This window comes from Artemia sp. Qi Xiang Cuo, chromosome 16, assembly GCF_049724085.1.
Source record: "Artemia sp. Qi Xiang Cuo chromosome 16, ASM4972408v1, whole genome shotgun sequence".
Classification (NCBI taxonomy): domain Eukaryota; kingdom Metazoa; phylum Arthropoda; class Branchiopoda; order Anostraca; family Artemiidae; genus Artemia; species Artemia sp. Qi Xiang Cuo.
Window position 1 is genome coordinate 22915894 of NC_142809.1, and position 20499 is coordinate 22936392.

Below are 20499 nucleotides of genomic sequence, written 5' to 3' on the forward strand. Positions count from 1 at the left end.
GGTGGGGTCATGGTTCTGCCCAAATTCACAACTATTTTCGCTCGTTTTAAGATATAATGTCACTCTTCAATTTCGCTTGAAAAGTAATTTTATTTCAATATTTGATGTGGTCAAAATTGTACAATTTTTTACATTTTTATTAACCAAAGCTTGCTTAGGTTTTGCGATAATTGATAAATATCGATTCATGTTGATAGATCACGAAATCTGACTTTTAGTTTCAAAAAGATCATTGATTTTGACGGTAAATCGGCATGAAAATTTAAATAGATGGCATGAAAATAAGTGAATGTTTGAATTTAAATCACGAGGAAGCATCGATCATAGCTAAAGTAGAATTTTACCGTTTTCAGCTTCATAGCTTTGCTCAATCCCAATTTATAAGGTTTTAAAGTTATGCAAATTCATTTCCTAAATTTGTAAAAAAACGGTAAAGTTCTACGAAATCATATTATTCAGTTAGGACTAAAGTGAATACACCATTTGATGCCTTTTTTTATGCTGATTACGAATATAATAAGCATTTCCATCAGAAATGGGTAAAGTTCTACGAAATCATATTATTGAGTTAGGACTAAAGTGAATACACTATTCGATGCCTTTTTTATGCTGATTACAAATATAATAAGCATTTCTATCGGAAATGAATTTCAGCCGCCCCCCCCCTATATAGGCCAATTCAGGGTTAGGTTAGGTATAGCCTATATAGGGGGGGGGGCTGAAATTCATTTCCAATATAAATGCTTATTATATTTGTAATCAGCATAAAAAAAGCATCAAATGGTGTATTCACTTTAGTCCTAACTCAATAATATGGTTTTGTAGAACTTTACCTGGAAATTAATTTCCGCCCCCCCCTCCTATCTCCCATAGCCCTACCCACCCCCTGCCGGGGCATATATAGGGGGGAGGGGGGCTGACATTAAATAACCATATAAAATCTTTAATAAATTGTAAAAAGACTAAAAAAAAGGCCAAACATTTTTTTATAGCGTTTTTACAAAAAAAAAAAGAGGATTTGGTAGATCTTTACCAAAAAAACAACATTGATATAGCTTAAAATACTGCTCAAATAGCCTAACAGGAATTGTATTTCCAGAACTAAAGCCAGAGAAAAAGAAACTGATAACTGGAAATTAAGGTAAAATGTTGTTTTGTCAAAATTTCAATAGGTATATCATGTAGGCAAATTTAGGACCCTCTTGAGGGAGAAAGGTAGGAGTTAGCCTAGGTACTTCAGAATACCTACATGGGACATACTTTAGCCTGTAGATCCATCCCTGAAAGTTTCATTTTCCTAACCTAACCCCTTTCCAAGATAGCCAAAAGTAGCTAAAGTAGAATTTTACTGTTTCTTTTTCTCTGGTTTTAATTTTAGTCTGATTTTAGTTTCCAAAATGCAATTTGAATTTTATTCTGTATCAATGTTTTTTTTATAAGTTTAGGAAATGTACTTGCAGATTTTTGAACCCTCATAAATTGGGATTGAGCAATGTTGTTAAGCTGAAAGTAGTTTTCTTGTACTTTGTTTGAGCAGAAGATCTATTTTTTAAGGTTTCACTTTTATAACACAAAGAAAGGTCAGTGCCCTTTAGAGGGAGGGGTAGAGGTAGGTACTTCAAAATACCTACCTAGGATGTAATTTAGTCTGTAGGTCCATCCCTAAAAGTTTTATTTTCTTAAGTAAAATGCTTTCCAAGATAGCAAAAATTAGTGTGTCTAGAATTTTATCAAATTTGCAGTTTTTAGCATAATTTAGCTAGGATGAAAATAATTTATCACCTGATGCCTTTTGTTATGCTCTTTCATAATTCAATAATTGCTTACGGTGAAAATTACATTTGCACCTTTAATTGGGTCATAAAAGGTAAAACAGTCCATACTAGCCAAAAGTTCAAAAACATGCTCCTAAAAAAAGCATCTAGTGAAAAAGATACCATTTATAGCTGATTCGGAAACAGTAATTATTATTTCTGATTTCTTTATAGTATAATGTCATTTTGAAAACAAATTTATAGGATTTTTAAGAAGAGCCTGAAAAATGACATCACAGCAAAACTGATGTCATTTGGAGATCATTTGGAGATTATTATAATAAACTTGGAGATTATTCCATTACTTTAACATTTATGCAGGAACAAGGTGAATATGCTTTTTCAAATATAATAATTATTCCACATTCAAATCCAATTAAAAACCCTTAGATGGACCCCAAAGTGACTTCTCATTCCTGTCACTTATCAGCAAGATTTCATTCCTTATTTTATGTTCCTTTTAAATAAACTATTTGTTACCCTGACAGTGCAACCAAACTCTTGATAGTGCCATATGTTGTCTTCAACAATACATATTTTTTTATTGTCTTGTAGGCTAATGCATCATTTATACTTGTTGAAAATAGGTTTACTGAATTCTGAACTTATTAGGATCATTTGGTCAAAGTAATTTAAATTGAATTTTTGGAATTAGGTATCAATTTATGGTCTATTTAAGGGCTTTTAATTGGACCAACAAGGGAACCAATTATTAGGGCTGTTCTTTTACTCATCTATGTTCTAAGATCTTACATCTTTTGACAAAGAATGCTTAAAAGTGAAATCTTAGCACTAAGATCTTACATCTTATGGCATTCTTTTGTAAATGTCTTTCATCATTCTGCTCTGATCAGTGATCTAAGAACAATGATGAGTATATCATCAAAGTTCTCTCATCATTGTTCTATATGGCAGAAAGTTGGCGTCTTTCACACTTTTTGCTAACATTAGTGAGCTGTAAGATCTTAGAACAAAGATGAGTTGAAAGAATGGAAAAAGAAAGATGAGAGATCTTAGATGTAAGGTCTTAGTGCAAAAGAATAGTGCAAATGTTTGTAAAGAGTATAAAAAGTCATTGAGTAGTGTGTCTAACTTGTCAGTGCATATGTACCATAATGACATTGTCTCCAAATTTGCCTGCCCTGCACATATGACAAGATATTGCCCTAGAATACAAATAAATTTTAATGATTTTGTGACTTACCCCCTTTTTTCATTAACAATTGTTTCATAATGCCAAATAAAGCTCATTCAAAATAAAAATGAACAAATCAGAAGGTTTTGTATATGGTCAAGGGCCAGTGGTACCAATTGTTTTTTGGCAGAAGGGTGGGAATATGTATTTTTAAATATCAAGCACAAAGAGGGGCATTTTCGTTTTTGTATTTTCAATCAAAACATTATAGCAGGGAATCATTTAATGAAAAAACTAAAAGAAGGTAGGCTACTTTTCAGAATTTAGGGGAGAGGACGTCAATAACCCTCTCCCCAATCAACACCATGGCTAAGGGCTCCATTAAACCAAAAATTTTTAAAGTTATAAAAGTGAAAACATTTAAAAGAATTTTTTTCAGTCAAGTACAAATTATATTCTGGCTTTTAGAAAGCATTGGGTTTTTGAACCCTACTCATATTAGCTTCTGCTTGTTGTGAGTTTGACTGTTATTTACTTTAATTTCTGTTTTTAGATTTTAATTTCTGTTTGTTTTGGGTTTCATTTATTTATTTATACTGATTTGTGGTAGTTGTATGCTTGGTAGATTATTTGATTCTATTTTCGTTAATTTTTGGTTTAATGGAGTTAAAAAGAAAATAGTTTGAATCTTTCCGGGTTTCCTTTAAGAATTTATAGTTTGACCTGCTATTTATACACTGGAGAAACTTTTTCAACAATTTATATCTATGCTCTTTCACAGGCTGGATACAATTACACTCTTTTGATTTAGTAAAATTTTACCCATTAAGAGAAGAAATAGTAATAGAAGTAGATAATTTTTTAAACCACATTGGCCTGACATCACATAAAGAAAGAAAAACGTTGTTTTTTGGACAACTGTGATACTAGCCACAGTTGTTTGCTAGTATCTGTTGATGGCAGTTCATATTTTTTTGGATTTTGTGCAAATCGCGGATATTGGCGAATAACTCGCTTTTATGGTTGTTAGGTATTTGGTTTTAATTATTTTTGGCTTTTATTGAATTGTATTCATCTTTTAAGTGTTTGTTTTTTTCTTTGGTTTTTTGGTTCTTTTCACATTGACTTTCCGCTTCTTTTTTTCTTTGGCACTTTCCTTGGTTACATTATTTCGTTTCGCGCTGAAGAAGAGAGGCGTTTGTCCTCTCGAAATATTCCTTTGTTTTTTCAGTATTTTCATTTGGCCTATAAAAACCCCGTTTTTGCTCGTTTTTCTTTCTTTATGTAATAGAAGTAGCCCCATAATGAAATTGTCTCAAAATTTACCCTCCCTTCTAATGTGACAATATATTACCCAATGCCAATTCAAAATAAAAATGAACATGGGTAGGCCCTATGACTGTGCCATGGGGTACTTCACTTACAACTTCAGCCACCCCAAGGAAAAATATTTTTCTTTCCTTGCCAAATATCCTAGCCATCTATTTTTGATTTGTTAGAAACTGCATCACCCCTTCAACTATATCCTCACACATTCCAATGGCTTGAAGCTTAATTTTGAGTCTGTTATGGCAGACCTGATCAAAAGCTTTTGCCTACTTCAGGAGTATGATGTCAACTGGATACCCCTGGTCTAGAAGGTTGAAGACACATTCATATGAATAAATTAGGTTTGTCTCAACTTGCTGACCAGTTCTACAGCCATGTTGACAAGATGGAAATAGATTATCTGCTGTTAAGTGTTTTAGTATTGCTGTGTTTACAATTCCTTTAAAGGTACCTATTATCATTGTCATATATCGGGATTGTGTAGGCTGTACACTAATCTGTGGAGAAATATTTTTCATTTCTGGATTTCTGAAACAGTTTAGCAAGTGGGCTTTATAGTTCTGCATGCAGTCCTTAAAGAAGCCTTTTGTGTAAAGGATCAGTTCACACTAACCTATTTGGGTTTATCTACTTTAGATGAGTCTCTAAGTTTACCCTACTCACTGCAATTAGAGACATTGTAGCTGTAATATTCTATTCTAGTTAACATTCTATATGTAATATTCTATATAGTTAACAATATAAAGCTACAAACTAAAATTCTCTAAAATTTGGGATTGGGGTAACTGTCCCTCCCCCCTGAAAATATGGTTCTACCATATTATAACTTTCTTAAACTTGGTAAATATTTTTGTGTATTCAAAAGTTTCATTTTAATTCTTGACTAAATGATACTATCTTTTGTCTTAAACTTGCTTGCACCTCCCAGGGATAAGGGAGGAAATGAAGGGATGCAGCTAAACATAAAACAATTTTGAAAATAGAGTAAATAGCATTTTTCTTAAAGCACATGTACTATATTTGAAATTCTAGAACCTATATATAACTATTATTTGCCTCTAATTCCAGCAACTCCAAAGTTGAGGATTGAATTGAAAATCCCAACCATTTTCTACACAGTAAATTTCCAAGCATTTTCTTCAACTGTTCAGGCATGTTGATTACAGAAGGATCATCCCTCCCTCTAAATTTTGAAAATCCCCTTTTTAGGTATTTTTGTTGAAAATACCCTTTTGGTTTTTTCATTGGAAAAGTCCAAAAATATTAAAGTTACATTTTTCTGTAACTTCAATGTAACTTTAGTTTAAAAATACATTTTTCCCCAAAAAATTTTCATGGATTGATTGATGGCCCTTTAACTGTTAAAAAAAAAAAACCAACAGAGACAAAAACTCAATGACGAGACAAAAAACTCAATGAAAAAAAAACAACAACGATACTATGGCCAGTGGAGAGAAAAGACGAAAAATGTAAAACAACACGGATATTTCGCCTGTATCAAAACAAGGCGTCTTCAGCACAAGAGAAACACAAGAAGAACAAGATAAAAAAAAAAACTAAAACTAAAAACAAATAAAACCACCACCAATAAAGTACAATTGGCGCAACTAATCCACGTTGAGAGAAGAAGCTATTAGAGTTACTTCAGTGAGAACACCAAAGCAACAGAAGTAAAAATAAAACAAATGAAATTACGTTAATTATTCTGTTTCGAAATAATCCTCTTGTTGGCGTCTTTTTGCGTCACGATGGGTAACTTCCAGGCAATATATAATAAACTCTGAGCAGAAACTGGCTTTGATACTTCATCGGGATACAGAAAAGTTAACACTTTCAACAACTGCAAAAATTATCTGCAGAGTATTTGCTTAAGGACATATCTTGCAGCCGCAGAATGATACTTCCGAACACGCTGCATGAACGAACGTTTTGGAAGCTCGTCTATTGATTCGAGACACTTGACAATTTCGTCACTCACAGCTGTCTGTAGCAGTGGCACAAAGTTCTCTTCATCTTCGTATGGCTGAAGTATTAGTTCATTCCTAAGTTCTTCGTCACTTCGGGTTTTAAAATTCGCCCAGCCAATGTCAAGACCAGGAGATTTAGCTCCATATAGAATTCGTGCACTAGGGGCTTTTCCGTTGAAACTTTTTGGTGAAATGTGTGAAGAGGTTCAAATTATCAACAACAAACTGACACTCTCCATTCATGGTTGGTTGTTTGATCAGCCAGAAGACCTCTGTGTATGCATTTGATTTCTTAAGACTAGGGTTTTGGTTTTTCTTTGGAGTATAGACAACAAAGTACTCAAACAGAGCTAGTATCTCTTCCCTTAGCCTCGAAGCGGCAGGTCCTATTATTAACCATATGGTGGGTATGTGTTCCAAAAAGCAAGATTTAGGAATGCCAGTTTTCTCTTGAATCTTCCCGTAGTCTTCTTGTCTAGCCGGCCAGCCACTAAAAAAGTAGTACACTTTGATGATCAGATCGGAACAATTTTCGTGCATTTCCTGCACACCCTTGTGAAAAGCGTTGTGTACCAAATGGATCTTGCAGGTACCAATATAAAGGAGACATTCACTACCTGTCAATTCAAGATTTTCACTGTCAATCAGTCAGACAAGTTTTCTGTTCTCGTTTGGACCATCACAAATTAGCACTAGTAGTTTAGAGATAGATAAACCACTCTCATCGACCGTTCTGACTATTTCTGACTTCAAGTCTTCAGCTATGGCATGTTCAATAAACACAGTTTTCAGATATTTTGCTACCACTCATTTCATCTTTTCGGACTACAATCGGATCGTCATTTGAAGCTTTTTTCTTACTTATGGACTTTGTGGTTTTGTCAAACTCGACAATATAATAAATGTTGCTGACTTCATCAGGAGTCATCTTCCTGAAATGGAGTCCAAGAGCTTTGGTTTGAAAAATAAGCAAGCTTATTTTGCCCAAAGTTTTTGACCACTGGTTCTCTGAACATTTTCCAAATACATCTGCTATCCCGTCTGCAGATTTCTCAGAATAGTCAGACTCAATCATCTTCAGAGCCCATGTAATTTCTGCACCTGTTATTTCATCCCGTACTACACAAGCATCTAGGTGCTTGGACAGTTTTTCTGGTTCACCACTCTCCATGGAAGATGCTGCCAAGAGACGAAGCATACTCGGTGTCAGCTTTATGGTAACATTCTTCTTATCTTCAGCAGTTCTGGCGTACCGCAGTAAAGCGTAGGAGCCCTTATGGCAGACTACTGATGTATTGCAGATAGAACAGTAGAAAGAGAACAGATCTCCCAGAACGACTCTACACCACTTTTTCATTTGGTGTGCTGTCGCATCTTTCTCTTCCAACCGAGTCTCCTTGAATTTGCTCTTTCCCATTCTTGTTCAAATTGAAACTTCAAACCCTAAACCTCAAAAAAAAGAAAAGAAGCTAGTAGAAAATATATAGGCTATTATCAGAAATGCATTCAAATAAAAAAGGGTGCTAGGAAGTAGTCTAATACTTTGAGAAATGTATGTAAGCTCAAAATCGTGCAAGAAACCTGGTTTTAAAATCGCCTCCTTTGTATTTTGTACTTGGAGTCATTCTCTTATTTTTCTGTCCTCTGTATGAAACAAAGCAACACCCAGAAAATAGTTTTTGAAGTAATTAACAAAGCAAACCAAACCCTTCCACCCCCTAGTCTATTGACTCCAGAGGCAAAAGGGGTCACTCCTTTTTGTTACTAGTCTGTCTACTCTGTCAAGACAATAATGTTGTAGCCTATTTAACAAGAAGTTTTGTCTTTCTTTGACAAGTAAAAACAGGTTCCAAGAATCTCAATTGAAACAAAAATACTGGTAGCCTTCATTGGTAGCCTTCAGGATATGGAACTTTAAACCAAAGCAAGAAAAGGGACTTTAGGGACCTTAATCAATTTAAGGGACTAATAGGGACCTCCATCCAATTTTAGGGACTTAAGGGACTTTGTGGCAGTCCTGCTTCCATAAGAACCATATACGCCACCAGGACATAACTTACAACGCCTTCCCCCGGGACCTGGGGGGTTGTGTTGACACCGGAGTTTTCGTTGTCTAACCTCTTAACTATTTTTAACAAAATCGCTAACTCAAAGTTTTATCTGATGCATTTAGGCAAAAAGGGCGTGGAGGGGGGGGGGGCTAGTTGCCCTCCGATCTCTTTTGACTTAAAAAGTGAACTAGAACTTTCAATTTCCAATCAAATGAGCCCTCTCTGAAGTTTATATGAGTATCCCTTCCATAAGAACAATATATGCTCCATGGGCATAACTTACAACACTAATAAGTGTCCTTCTAATTTTAGAATTATTGTTGACTTGCTATGAATTTTTCTAGAATGCGGTTCAAGCCAAAGCCATTTCAAAGTATAATTGAACCCGATAAACTTATTTGCAAACATATACACACCCTTTCTTAGAAGTATTGAATTTAGCTTCATTTGTTTGGCAAACAAGGGGGGACACATGTTTTATATAGTGGTACACTGACAAGGGAAGTCAGTTAAGGTTATAGGTTTGCTGAAGCTTCTTGCACGCTTATAGAATGTAAGTCTAATATGTTACTTAATATTTCTTAATTTTTTTATGTTAAATCCTAGAAAAGGGTTGTATACCCCAGTTCTTTGATTATTTTATTAGATTCTTCAAGCAGGAACAGGTTAGCCTTACCATATTAGTTAGAACGCTTGCTTTTCTTCAATAATAATTAAATTTCACTTGTAGCCAATACAGGAACAAGAATTGATCTTTTATTTCTGAAACTGTGAACATTTAATATTAAATTTTCAATTATAAGGAAATAGTTAATATCAATTAATTAATATTCTCTTCTTTGACAATAAAGTCTTAGTTTTTCTATACCCGTGTTTTCTTGTTTATTTTTATCACGATGTTAGGATTTTGTCAATGTATCTCTCTCACTCGCTTCATTTTTTTTTCATTCGAGGCTTAATTAGGAGTATTCGGGTCTCATGGCTGAGTTTGGATACGGAACCATCGTCATGAACTTCCCCTCTTACAACACCTACCCCTCGGGTCCTGGGGGGCTGTGTTGACACCAGAGTTTTGTTATCTGACCTTTGAACTATTTTTAACAAAATGTCTATCTGAAAATTTTATCTGATGCATTTGGGGAAAAAATGGCGGGGGGGGGAGGGGGGCTTGCTGCCATCTGATCACTTTTGACTTTTAAAAAGTGAACTAGAAGTTTCAATTCATAATCATATGAGGCCTCTCTGAAGTTTATACGAGCATCCCTTCCATAAGAATCTTATATTCCCCCAGGGCATAACTTACAACGCCTGCCCCCAGGCCCTTGGCCCTGGGGTTTGTGTTGACACTGGAGTTTTTGTTATCTGACCTTTGAATTATTTCTAACAAAATGGCTATCAAAATTTTTTTATCTGATACATTTAGGGGAAAAAGGCGTGGTGGGTGGGGGGTTATTTGCCCTTGGATCTCTTTTGACTCTGAAAAAGTCAATTAGGACTTAATTTCCAATCAAATGAGCCCTCTCTGAAGTTTATCCAAGCATCCCTTCTATAAGAACCATAGGCTATTTGCCCACGGGGCATAAATTGCAACGCCTGCCCCGGGCCCTGGGAAGTTGCTTCGACCCTGGAGGATTTTATATGATCTTTGAACTATTTTTAACAAAATGGCTACCTCACAATTTTATCGCATGTATTTGGGAAAAAAGGGCGTGGGGGGGGGGGGGCTAGTTGCCCTCCGATCACTTGTGACTCTTTAAAAGGGCACTAACACTCGATTTTCTATCAAATGAGCCCCCTTTGAAGTTTATACGACGTCGCCTTCCATATCAAGTGCCTCTGGGAAAAAAGAAACAATAATAAATAATAAAACATTGGAGCCGCATGGCCTTTACTATAGGTAACGCTATAGCGTTGCCCCTGACCTGTTTGTCTTTTCTAGGCATTCCCAAAGAAAACATGGACAAAGTTTCAAGTCAGATAACAATGGTTCCTTTAAATTTGAGACCAGAAGAAACACTTGTCCAAATACAAAGATCTCTAAAGACTTTAATGTCTGTCTCTGCAGCTGTATCTGGAGAAATGAATAAAAGGATTCAGGAAGTCCAAACAAGTGTGTCTCACATTTCACAGAGGGTTGATTCAGCTCAAACAGTTGTGAACCATTTGCTTAAAATCAACAATAAAGCAATTAAGGTATTCTGAACTACTATATTTCTATTTGTTGAAATTTAAATTCGTAATTGACGTTAATTGGAGTACAGCTGCCCTCCAAAATTGATAGAAAAGCCAATGACTCCTCTGTCACGAAGTGTGACTTGTAAGCAAGAATCATAGCGTCTATCTTCAAGGATGATTGATTACATAAATGTGCTAATTGGTCTACCCTTTGCTTGTTTTCTGATACATTTTAAGCCTGGAAAATTTGTACTTATGCTAGTGGTTATGTTACAATAATAAATGACAGTGCAACCCATTGAAATGGTTTCGTAATTATTTTAAATTGTTCATTTGACACTGAGTCGATAATAAATAGAATCAAAGTTTTCTTACCATCAAATAGATCGAAAAAAAAAGTTTTATTAGATACATTAAAACAACATGTTTTAATGTAAAGTAAAGTGCTGCGGTGAGTTGTTAGTAGTAGCAGTGGTAGTAAAGTAAAATTACTATATCTTTTACATGCTGTATTTTTGAAATAATAACAAAGATTGGGTTTTGTTATATGTTATGGCGCAAAGTAATACAGTACTAACTCGTACAAATGACATACGTTAATCATAAGCTAATTAACTTATACAATCAACTTGTAATTAACTTAAACATTTACTTGGTATCGGGAAATAGAGAATGAAGTTGGTGTTAAGTAGAAACGACTTATTTTGAGACCGTCTGTGAGGAACATGTCATCATGTCTTAAAGCAAGATCAGGGACTAAAAGTGCTAGGGGGTAAGGGGGAGGGGTCAAAAACCCCTTATCACCGAAGCCAACCAAAGATTTCCACCAAACTTGTGGCTGTTCAAGTACTTGAAACTAGTTTCTGTTCATTTTAAGTTTTACTTATGAGATTTTATATCTCGTCGTCTTAGGGTTTAGTATTCATTTGAGAGAAAAAAAAGGGTTTTGTCAAAAATAAATGAACTAATTAACAACAAACCCTAAGATTATAAAATTTTGTATGTAGTTTTCTATTCCTCTTTGGTTTCCTTTGCTGTTGTTTTTTTAATTTTTTTTTTTCAATTTACAACTAATAGATGCTTATAATAATAGTTGACTATGCTAAAGAATTGTTGTTAAGCCTCTTTATTTTGATTGCTGTTCCGGCTTTGACCATTGTAGTTTGTACCATTTGATATGAAAATACTGGTAAATGATTTATGAAGATTCTAGGTAACATAACTAGAAATGCTTACTCATTTGTAAAGATTCTACTTTGGTAACATCACTAGAAATCGCCAAATATTCTGGCTTACAATTTAAAGGAATTTCATCTGGTTTTTACATAATTAAGTTTATAATACTTCCCTCCCTGTTTATACATTTGCCTGTGTCGTTAGGTAGACACGGGATGTTGATCGTATGTGGAGAGGAGTTAAAGATGTAATTCATTCATTTAAGATCAAATTTATGTTATATATCTGAAATTTAACCTTTTCTTGTGGATCTTAAAGCTTGGGGAGAGATTAAAGCCTCATACTTCGGGAGTTGCCCATGCTTGGTACATTGTCCAAAAATTTCAAGTAAAAAAAAAGTTACCATAACTATTAAATGTGAGCTGCTATCCTAACTCGGTTTTTCCTAGATATGCTTTGTAATCATATATGCCCTGTTGAGAAATATTTCCCGGCATTTTCCCCTATGTTCTTCTTCTCTAATCCATTATTGAATGTGCAAAAACAAATGCCACGTAAATCACGCTAAAATTTGGCGTAAGAGTATTTTCTTAATGCAATATTTGGACATACTTTTGACGGTCCAGGGCTTTTTTTATCATGTTTTTGTTCATAGAAACACCGTTTTTGCTTTGTCGATGTGTGCTGCCCGCTTAATAGCTATCTTTATCGGTTTTCTCACTTTTCCTTCTTGATATCATTTATTGTGCTTCTTCTCAAAGCTTGAAACTGCAATTACTCAAATTTATTGCATGTAACGTGTTTTGAATTTGTTTAATCAAATTGAATATTTAGATGCCACATTTTTGTACCTAATATGTAGTAACTACAAAAAAATTAAGTAAGTTTCATATGTTGTCTATTAAATTAATTTTGAAGGTTTATCAACAGGTCATTTGAATGTTACTTTACTATTATTTTGCAGGTATTTTCAAGTTCATCATACCCAGTTGAGGAAAATGATCCCTTTAAATTCACTACATTGAATCCTATTGTAAAATCTTATCCCGCTGAAGAAGAAAGATATATTATTAGAAAGCCATATTCTCCGGTGGATGAAAAAAGATTACGGGTAATTCTTTTGAGTTTTTAATGATCTTTAAGGGCTGGGCACAAGTAGCTGATTTTGGGAACCGCTTTCCAAATCAGCGCCGATTTTAAAAGAAATCGGCGTCGATTTGAGCTTGGAAAATTTTCTAGTTTTCGGAGCCGATTTACAAAATCAGCGCTGATTTTCATCATGATCATCACAAAAAAATAGGGATACAAATAAATAGTCAGCCAGAGGCATATATGGTGAAAGCCCCCACTACTGAGCTGAGAACTAAATTGATAACTAAGCTGAGATCAATCAAGCAACTATTAATAAACTCCAGTTGACCATTTGTGTCCATCATTTTTTGTTTTGAAAATTTTGCGCAATAAATTTTGCTTTCAACACATTTTTCTCACCGCTATTGTTTGTCCACTGATGCTGAAATCAGTTCCCGAAATCAGCTACGTGTGTCTAGCCCTTTACACCTATTTCTGAAACCAGGTGACATCCGATCGACGACCCAAATAGCTAGGAACATATTCTTGTGTGTGTTCTTGAAAATATGTATGTATACATATTTTCTCGATATCATATGTATACATATATGTATGTTCTCTAAAACAGCTCCATATTTTTCCGGGAAAATTGGTAGTTTGGGACATTCTCACATTAAAAGACGATCTAGATAGGTCAGAAGTCTTTTTTTCGGTCTCCTTCCAAAATGTATATAGAATCCACTTTCAAAATTAAAGAAAGTGGAGTAAGAAAATCATAACATAAAAATGCATCCAAGAATAAATTATTGGCATCACAATGACTTAACGACCATTGCAGTAAAATTAATAACTATAAAATCAAACAACCTGAAAAGGTAATGATGCAGGTCCAGCCGTAGGTAAGAATCAGAGGCAAATTTACATGGATGATGATACAGAAGAAGGAAATATTAGTACCACCAACTTGAGTGATTATCTATCCTGATACTCTCTATGAGTACTTAACCACTTTTTTTTAGAATGGACTTTGGATTCAGAGCTAAATAATTGAGAACCGGGCAACACAGATGGAGTCAATCCATCTAACTATTTATGATAAAAACCTAAGAGTGTGTACCAACAATTTTATAAGCATTATAATGGCGGTAGATGACATAAATATCTAAAATCATTACTAAAAACCGGAATTCCAAAAAATCAGCTTGTATTTATTTGGTGCTAATAATGGAATGATTTTGCAAGAAAAGAAACAAAAGTGTTATAGTTTGAAATACTAGACTAAAATCTTACGCCACTTTTTTAATTAGAACGAGTCTTCTCATATGTAGTGTTTTTAATGAACAGTCAAAATTCGCAAATTCAGAAGTACAAAGTTTGAAATGTATTACTTTTGAAAAAGATGTACGACACTCTTCTAAACCAACCTGGTCAACTGAGAATTCAATAGAAAACGATGGAAATAAAAAATAACATCAAAATAATTCGATGAAAAATTACAGATTTATAATTTATTACTTTTCGGAGCATATACTAAACTTTTGGCTGAAGTCTTGACTAGAATCTGAAACAAGTATAGAAATTTCTTCAAATTTTTTCAATAAATTTGAACAGACTAACATCAAATTTGTTGTATTTTCCCCATCAACTTCCAGTTCCCCTCCCCTATCAAGAAACATATTGTACATATATGTGGCCCTTCCTCTCTTATTGTTCGTTTTTTTTCTTGATGAAATCTGTAGCATCATAATATTTTTCTTTTTTTGCTACAAAAAACGAACTGCTAATAGATAAAAACATTATATAAGGGGAGGAGGTTTCCATATATTAGACCCATTTCTTTTACTTCACTTTAAGTTTGTGTATGATTTTAATTAAGTTAGTTTAAAATTGTCTTGTATATACTCTTTCAGGAAAAATTAAACTTTTACCATGTCAACGTTGGAGAAAGACAGTCGGATTTGTCTGTGAGGAATATCAAGAATAATGAGTTTCAGTCCATTTCACAGATTCTCTTTTACCTTTCAAGTAAAACCAGGTAAAATCAAGCGTCCATTTTCAATTATGCTTCCTAAAAATTAATATATATTATAAGCTTTTTTTAATTACAGACTTCACGGCTCCATCACAGATGTTGATATGCCGCTAGTCCTAGCAGTTATCTCATTTTCCAACACTGAGGTATTTGTTATACCTTCTCTTGAACGCGTCACAGGAAGTATTTTTCGGGATTACCTCTCCTGGCAATCTATCTCATGTGGCAACCGATCGCCGGGTGGAACTCATTTTTAGATATTCTTGGTGGGGAGTGCCATGCTCAAGGTAGTCCTGACGAGTTGTGCTTCGGCGAGTTGCTCGCAAGGGCTTTGCTCTTCAGGAACGAGCCTCGATAGCTCATACATATACATGTAGAAAAACTACACGAACGCCTCGTCGAGACGTTCCTGGAAGATGGAGAGATAAATGTAAAAAAGCAAAAAAAAAAAAAATGATCAGAAAAACAAATTATGAAAATCATTTGTTTGCGAAATTTTCATATTATGTGCAGCAATGCGCTAAGATGAATTACATAAGTAAAATACATGTAATAAACACAATGAAAAGAGCTTAAGTGTCATATATTCCCCTTTCCTAAGTTTGGGAATTGTTGTTTAAGTGAACTTTCCACTTTTTTCTTTTTTTATCATTTATTTAATCCTACCTCCTCTTCTCTCGGTGACATAATAATTTTTTTCGCTTAAAATTTCAACCTTTGTCACCTATACTAATTTGAAAACTTCTTTTAATTTTTTTCTTCTTTTTAATTTTATTTTTAGTAGCCGAAGATAATTGATGAAAGCAAGGTATGATACTATAAACTACCAAACCATAAAAAATACCATTCCCGGTTTTTCAGGGTGCCCTTCTGCTATAGGGCACCCCTTTCTCCGTGGAAACACTTTAATAATACACACACAAATAATTTTCTTGAAACCTTGTTCTCAATCGACTATACAGCATCCTCCATCCTTCCAATCTTTCTTCAAAACCCTTGCCAACCTAACAGGAGTAGAATGCTATGCCCTTACGATATCCTTAGACACTCCGTTCTAATCCTCCTTTAAAAAAAAAACCGTAAATAAACTAATAAATTATTTTTAATACTCTTTTGGCTACTCAAAATTCATACCTTAACCATGAAAATGTAATTTAGATTCTTTTATCATAATACTAACATCACTTGTCTATAAGTCTTTCGGTGAACTGGGAAAGTGAAAGTGAAACTTCCGCTCGTCCACCGGTCTTTCTGTTTGGTTTTGGTTTACTGTTTGGGGACACTGGTTGACCCAGATGTTTGTATTCGTTATAAAAATTCTGCAGCTTTTTTTAGGGGGCCAAAAACGATCATAAAGTAACCCAACGCCCCTTCAACTCTTCATATGCCCCTGGACACCCCTGCAGCCCGCTATGGCAACAGATTAAATTTTCCAGATCGGCATTTTTATCAGAACGGCCGAAAGATCCAAAAAACGGGTATCCATAGTTTACAGGATATGTTCAGGCCAAGTGCCATGAGCCCTTCATGACGCAAATAGTCTGTATAAAACAAAGGCTTCATAGATACAATAGAACAGAATGTCAATGGCATGGCAAGAATTTTAAATCTATGATTAGACAGTGCAAACGCTACGTCTCTTAAACTGAAAAGCTCTGTCTCTGAACTTTCTTTAGGCGACAATGAGGATGCTCCCTCTCTGGCCTCATTTGATTAACTGTAGCTACACTATTCCCAACTCATTTGTTCTTCTACCCCTTTAGTCCGCATGTGAGCCCTTTGGTCAGAAGCTATTACCATCTGTCTCTGACCATCTCTGGTGATCAATGCGTACACTTCGTCCCCAATCCCTTTTGATCAATGGTGCTTACGCTCGATCTCCAAATCTCTTTGTTCATTGCTGCATGTGTTTCTTCTCTAACCCCCTTGGTAACTAGCCTCCACGATCTGTATTCAAACCTTTTGTTAAACAGTGCGCACAAACCTCTAATAATAGTTACAGCTGTTTAAGATTTCTGCCTTCGTATCTGATGCCAGCACATCTCGCATGTTCCCTGTCAGAGAGCCTTGTCGTCACTCATATTCCTCTTCTTTTGCCCCCTTTGTCTTCTTTATAAAGAACTGTCGCTTACCCCTGTTGACCCCCATTAATTTATTCTAATCGCAGACCACTGTCACCTTCCCCTCAGGCTTAGTTTGGCGTTCCTCAATAGCTATACTACCAAAATTGACTCTAATTGTTATCTCAAAATAGATTACTGTCCTCTCTCAGTCCCTCATTCTCATTACCTTCATCTCAGTCCCTCATACGACACGTGCTATCAATCACACTACGTAGTGCTAGTCATTTTGTTCAGAATAGTTGAAAGGTGCAATAAAAAATACCTTCAAGGATGGCCTGATCCCGTCAGCTCTTGGGGAGAGCCGTAAATTATGCAAATTTTCCATTGTTTACGTATAATTTTTGGAATGGAAAAGAGGAGGGTGCTCAAGTTTTTGTACCAAGGAAAGAGAATTAGGGAAGGAGGCTAAAAATGTACTTCCTCCAATTCATACAAACAATTTGTGCCATATGCCCCTATGGGACTTATTCACAGACATGTGAAGACTGACGGATAAGGAATAAAGTGGTTTCACAGGAATAATCTATTTGCTGGTAAGTAGCAAGGTAAATCAAAAGACAGTTTGTTTTGTCAGGTGATAAAACCGACCTATCTGTAACAATCTGGGAATGGCTTTAGGGCTCAAGCTGAAACTTTTATGGAGTAATGGGAGGGGTAAAGAAATTCAAATCTTGACTTGGGGGAGGAGGAGGGGGGGGGGTGGTGGTGGAAGGGTTGAAATATTCTGGTATCCTATCTGTTTAAAATTTATGGCCCTACGAGTCCCTGTTGAATAAGAATTTGTCCCGGTTAAGTAGCTATGTAGACTGAAAGAAACCGTGTGTACCCAGGCTCTGAAATATCCTATTTCCATTATCCCAGGAAAAAAAAATCGATATAAAAAAACGGCTTTAAGTACATATATCAGTAATTATTTTTATTCTCTGCCAAAGTTGGTATTTAATGGTTTTTGAACTTGTTGATAATGAATCTGAACCAAACGTTGTAATATAAAAGTCCAGAAACAAAATAAATCAAATGTGATTCCCACTGATGCCTGTATTCCAGTTAAAGTTAGAAAAGTTCTGGGCACAGCAAGAGTGTTAAGGTCAAAATGACAAGCAGAATACATCTCTATGATTCAAATATTAAAGCTAAAAGAAAAGAAAGATTATGATTAAATGAAGGTGGGGTTTAAAAATTTGCTTTCGTGGATTAAGACCTTTAATAGTGTCAATAATTTTTTTATTACTTTATTTTTTCATTTGCCATGTTTTCTGTTTTAATAATGTCAGTAATAAAAATATAACTTGCTGTATTTTTATAGAGTAGGAATGAAGTTATGTTGGATGGTGCTTTGCATTTATTGCTTTTTTTATAAACCGAAAAGGTTTTATAAATTGCAGGTTTTCTAAAGATACCTTGGACCATAGTGATATGGTTACATCTCTTGACTGGCGATCATTTGAAAAAGAGCTAAATGCCTCCGCACCTCTCCTTGGTGATGCCCCGCCCTCAATCAAGAGGAGAGGTGGTCTAAGGAAGATTCGAGCTGGAAATCTATACTACCAACCACAGGTGACTCTTGCTCCGTATCGTTGAAGATAAATCCCTCCCATTTTTCAAAGATTTGATATTAGGACTTTTGAATGTAAAATTTTTGCTAAAGAAAAAGCAAAAAAAAAAAAAAAGTGCACGAAAAATGTTGCTCCTTGAACACTTTTGCTGGTTCTCTTAGTTTGAATCTCAGAAAAGGTTGCACAGTGTGGTTCTTAGTGTACCATAGCGATTTTTTTTTAGCTTGTAAGGAGCGATCTTTTCTTTGGATAGAGCTGTAAATTCTGTCATGTTTCTCGGTAGGAATGTTAAAAATAAGTTAAAACATTAAAATAAAATATAAAATTTGGATGACAAAAGTTGAATAGAATAAAGTTTTTATGCTTGGAATTTTGTTATTGTTTATAATTGTTCAGTTTGGTGAACGTTGGTTTTAGTTGATAAATGTTTGTTATGTGAACTGATTTTTAGTCAGTTTATTTCAAGTTTGAACTCATTGTTCTATGTTATTTTGCTTTATTTCGCCCTTTACTATTCATGTTCTTTTTTCTAATTCAATTTCTGTTCGTGTTCTAGTTGAAATTTTCGCTACTTGCATATATTAATAATAGTAAAGTATATAGTAATAGTAGTAATATTAATAATATATTAATAATAGTAATTGTAAAGTATAAATTAATAGTAGTTGTTTTTTATAATAATTTCATTGAACATAGCTATTACACATTTAAGTAATTAAAAAAGGAACAAAACAGTGGCGACAATTAGTTCCACAATAAGATAATAAAGGACGATTTTTGACTTCCATACTGCCATAGTATCACCAATCCGCTATCGGTATCCCCGTAAATCCTTAAAGGCCCATTCATAACGAAAATTTTACTAATACTGAGGTTTACCTAGCGCTAATTTGAGCAACTAAGAATTTTTCTAGCGATCAGAAAATACTATGAAAAACCCTTAAATACTAACTTAGACAGAAATCAATAACCATTTCTGATATATTATTTTTGTCATTTTTTATATGAATGATATAAACAAGAACCAGGTTTCATTTTTTCTTTTTTTATCTGACATTTTTTATTCAGTTATGTCTTTAAGCATATTGTAAATTGTTGCTTTGTTTTATTTTTTTTAAGCATTTTTTGAATTTTGTTTATGTATTTTGTATGCTCCTCGATTTGAGGGAAACAAATGAAATAAATATGTACTTGGTGTTTTAGGATAGTCATGCTGCGATCTCAATGATTGTTAGCGGTTACTATTTAATCATTTAAGACCTTTCCCTGCATAATTCCCAAATGATTAAGAGACGCATCGTATCTATATGTGTGAAACTTGGGGTGATTGTGAGGGGGAGGGGGTGAAAATGGCTCCGGCTGAGGACCAACTTTAAACACCACAGCTGTAACTATCTCTATTATACTTTCAGATTGTGCAGTTATCAAGGCCAGGGGATGCAGGGAGGAGCATTGGTGGTTTGGAGGGGACACAGTTCCATATTATTTCAAAAATAAAACGATATTTTTCTGTATTTGCTTTAATCATCAACATTTTCAGTAACAGCATTTTGAAGGACAATTGGTAAGCAAAAAAAAAACTCTTGCAATTGCCAGGTTACGGAATATTATAAAAAATAGTCCATAACAAACGTTAGTTTTTTTACGGGCTGCATATGCTTAGGGATGAAAGCACCATCATGTGGCAACATGACCAATTAAACCGAGAGGTTATGCAAGCTGCTTTTCAATAGCTCTAATTGATTGGCTTTTCACTTGTACAATTCGTCAGATTCATGATGCAATTAGTAATACTGTTATTCCTAGCCTCCATCTTTGCTAATTCAAAGATCTGTGCTTTAAATCTCACTCTGGCTGGTCGGTCGTAAAAATTACGCTAAAGCTTTGAAAATACCCCAACCATCTACCCGGTTCGGGCTATATTTTTGGTGGTGTAATCTTATGGAACTTTGCTTTTATTGATAAGTGTGACTGTAGCAGTGGCTCAGGCGTGAATTAACTGACTTACTTGACTTAAGGCTCCTGCTGGTGGTCCAGCGTAGAGAGAGATGTGACTCTGTGCCTCCATTT

At 34.7% G+C, this 20499-nt stretch overlaps 1 protein-coding gene across 5 annotated transcripts in view; it reads left to right on the forward strand.

Annotated features, from left to right (window-relative positions):
* The first annotated feature begins 301 nt into the window (after positions 1–301).
* The window catches only part of wash (WASH complex subunit washout), a 40664-nt gene continuing 20466 nt past the window's right edge, over positions 302–20499 (forward strand). Inside the window, exons 1-5 of one of the 5 annotated variants that reach the window (XM_089102028.1) lie at positions 302–332; positions 10236–10489; positions 12612–12758; positions 14629–14753; positions 18259–18430. In XM_089102028.1, the coding sequence (XP_088958154.1) occupies positions 10253–10489; positions 12612–12758; positions 14629–14753; positions 18259–18430 (681 nt within the window). In that variant the 5' untranslated portion in view covers positions 302–332; positions 10236–10252. Of the gene's footprint in view, positions 333–367; positions 386–1021; positions 1610–10235; positions 10490–12611; positions 12759–14628; positions 14754–18258; positions 18431–20499 lie in introns of those variants that run through there. The other 4 variants (XM_089102029.1, XM_089102026.1, XM_089102025.1 and 1 more) reach the window with 4 other exon arrangements.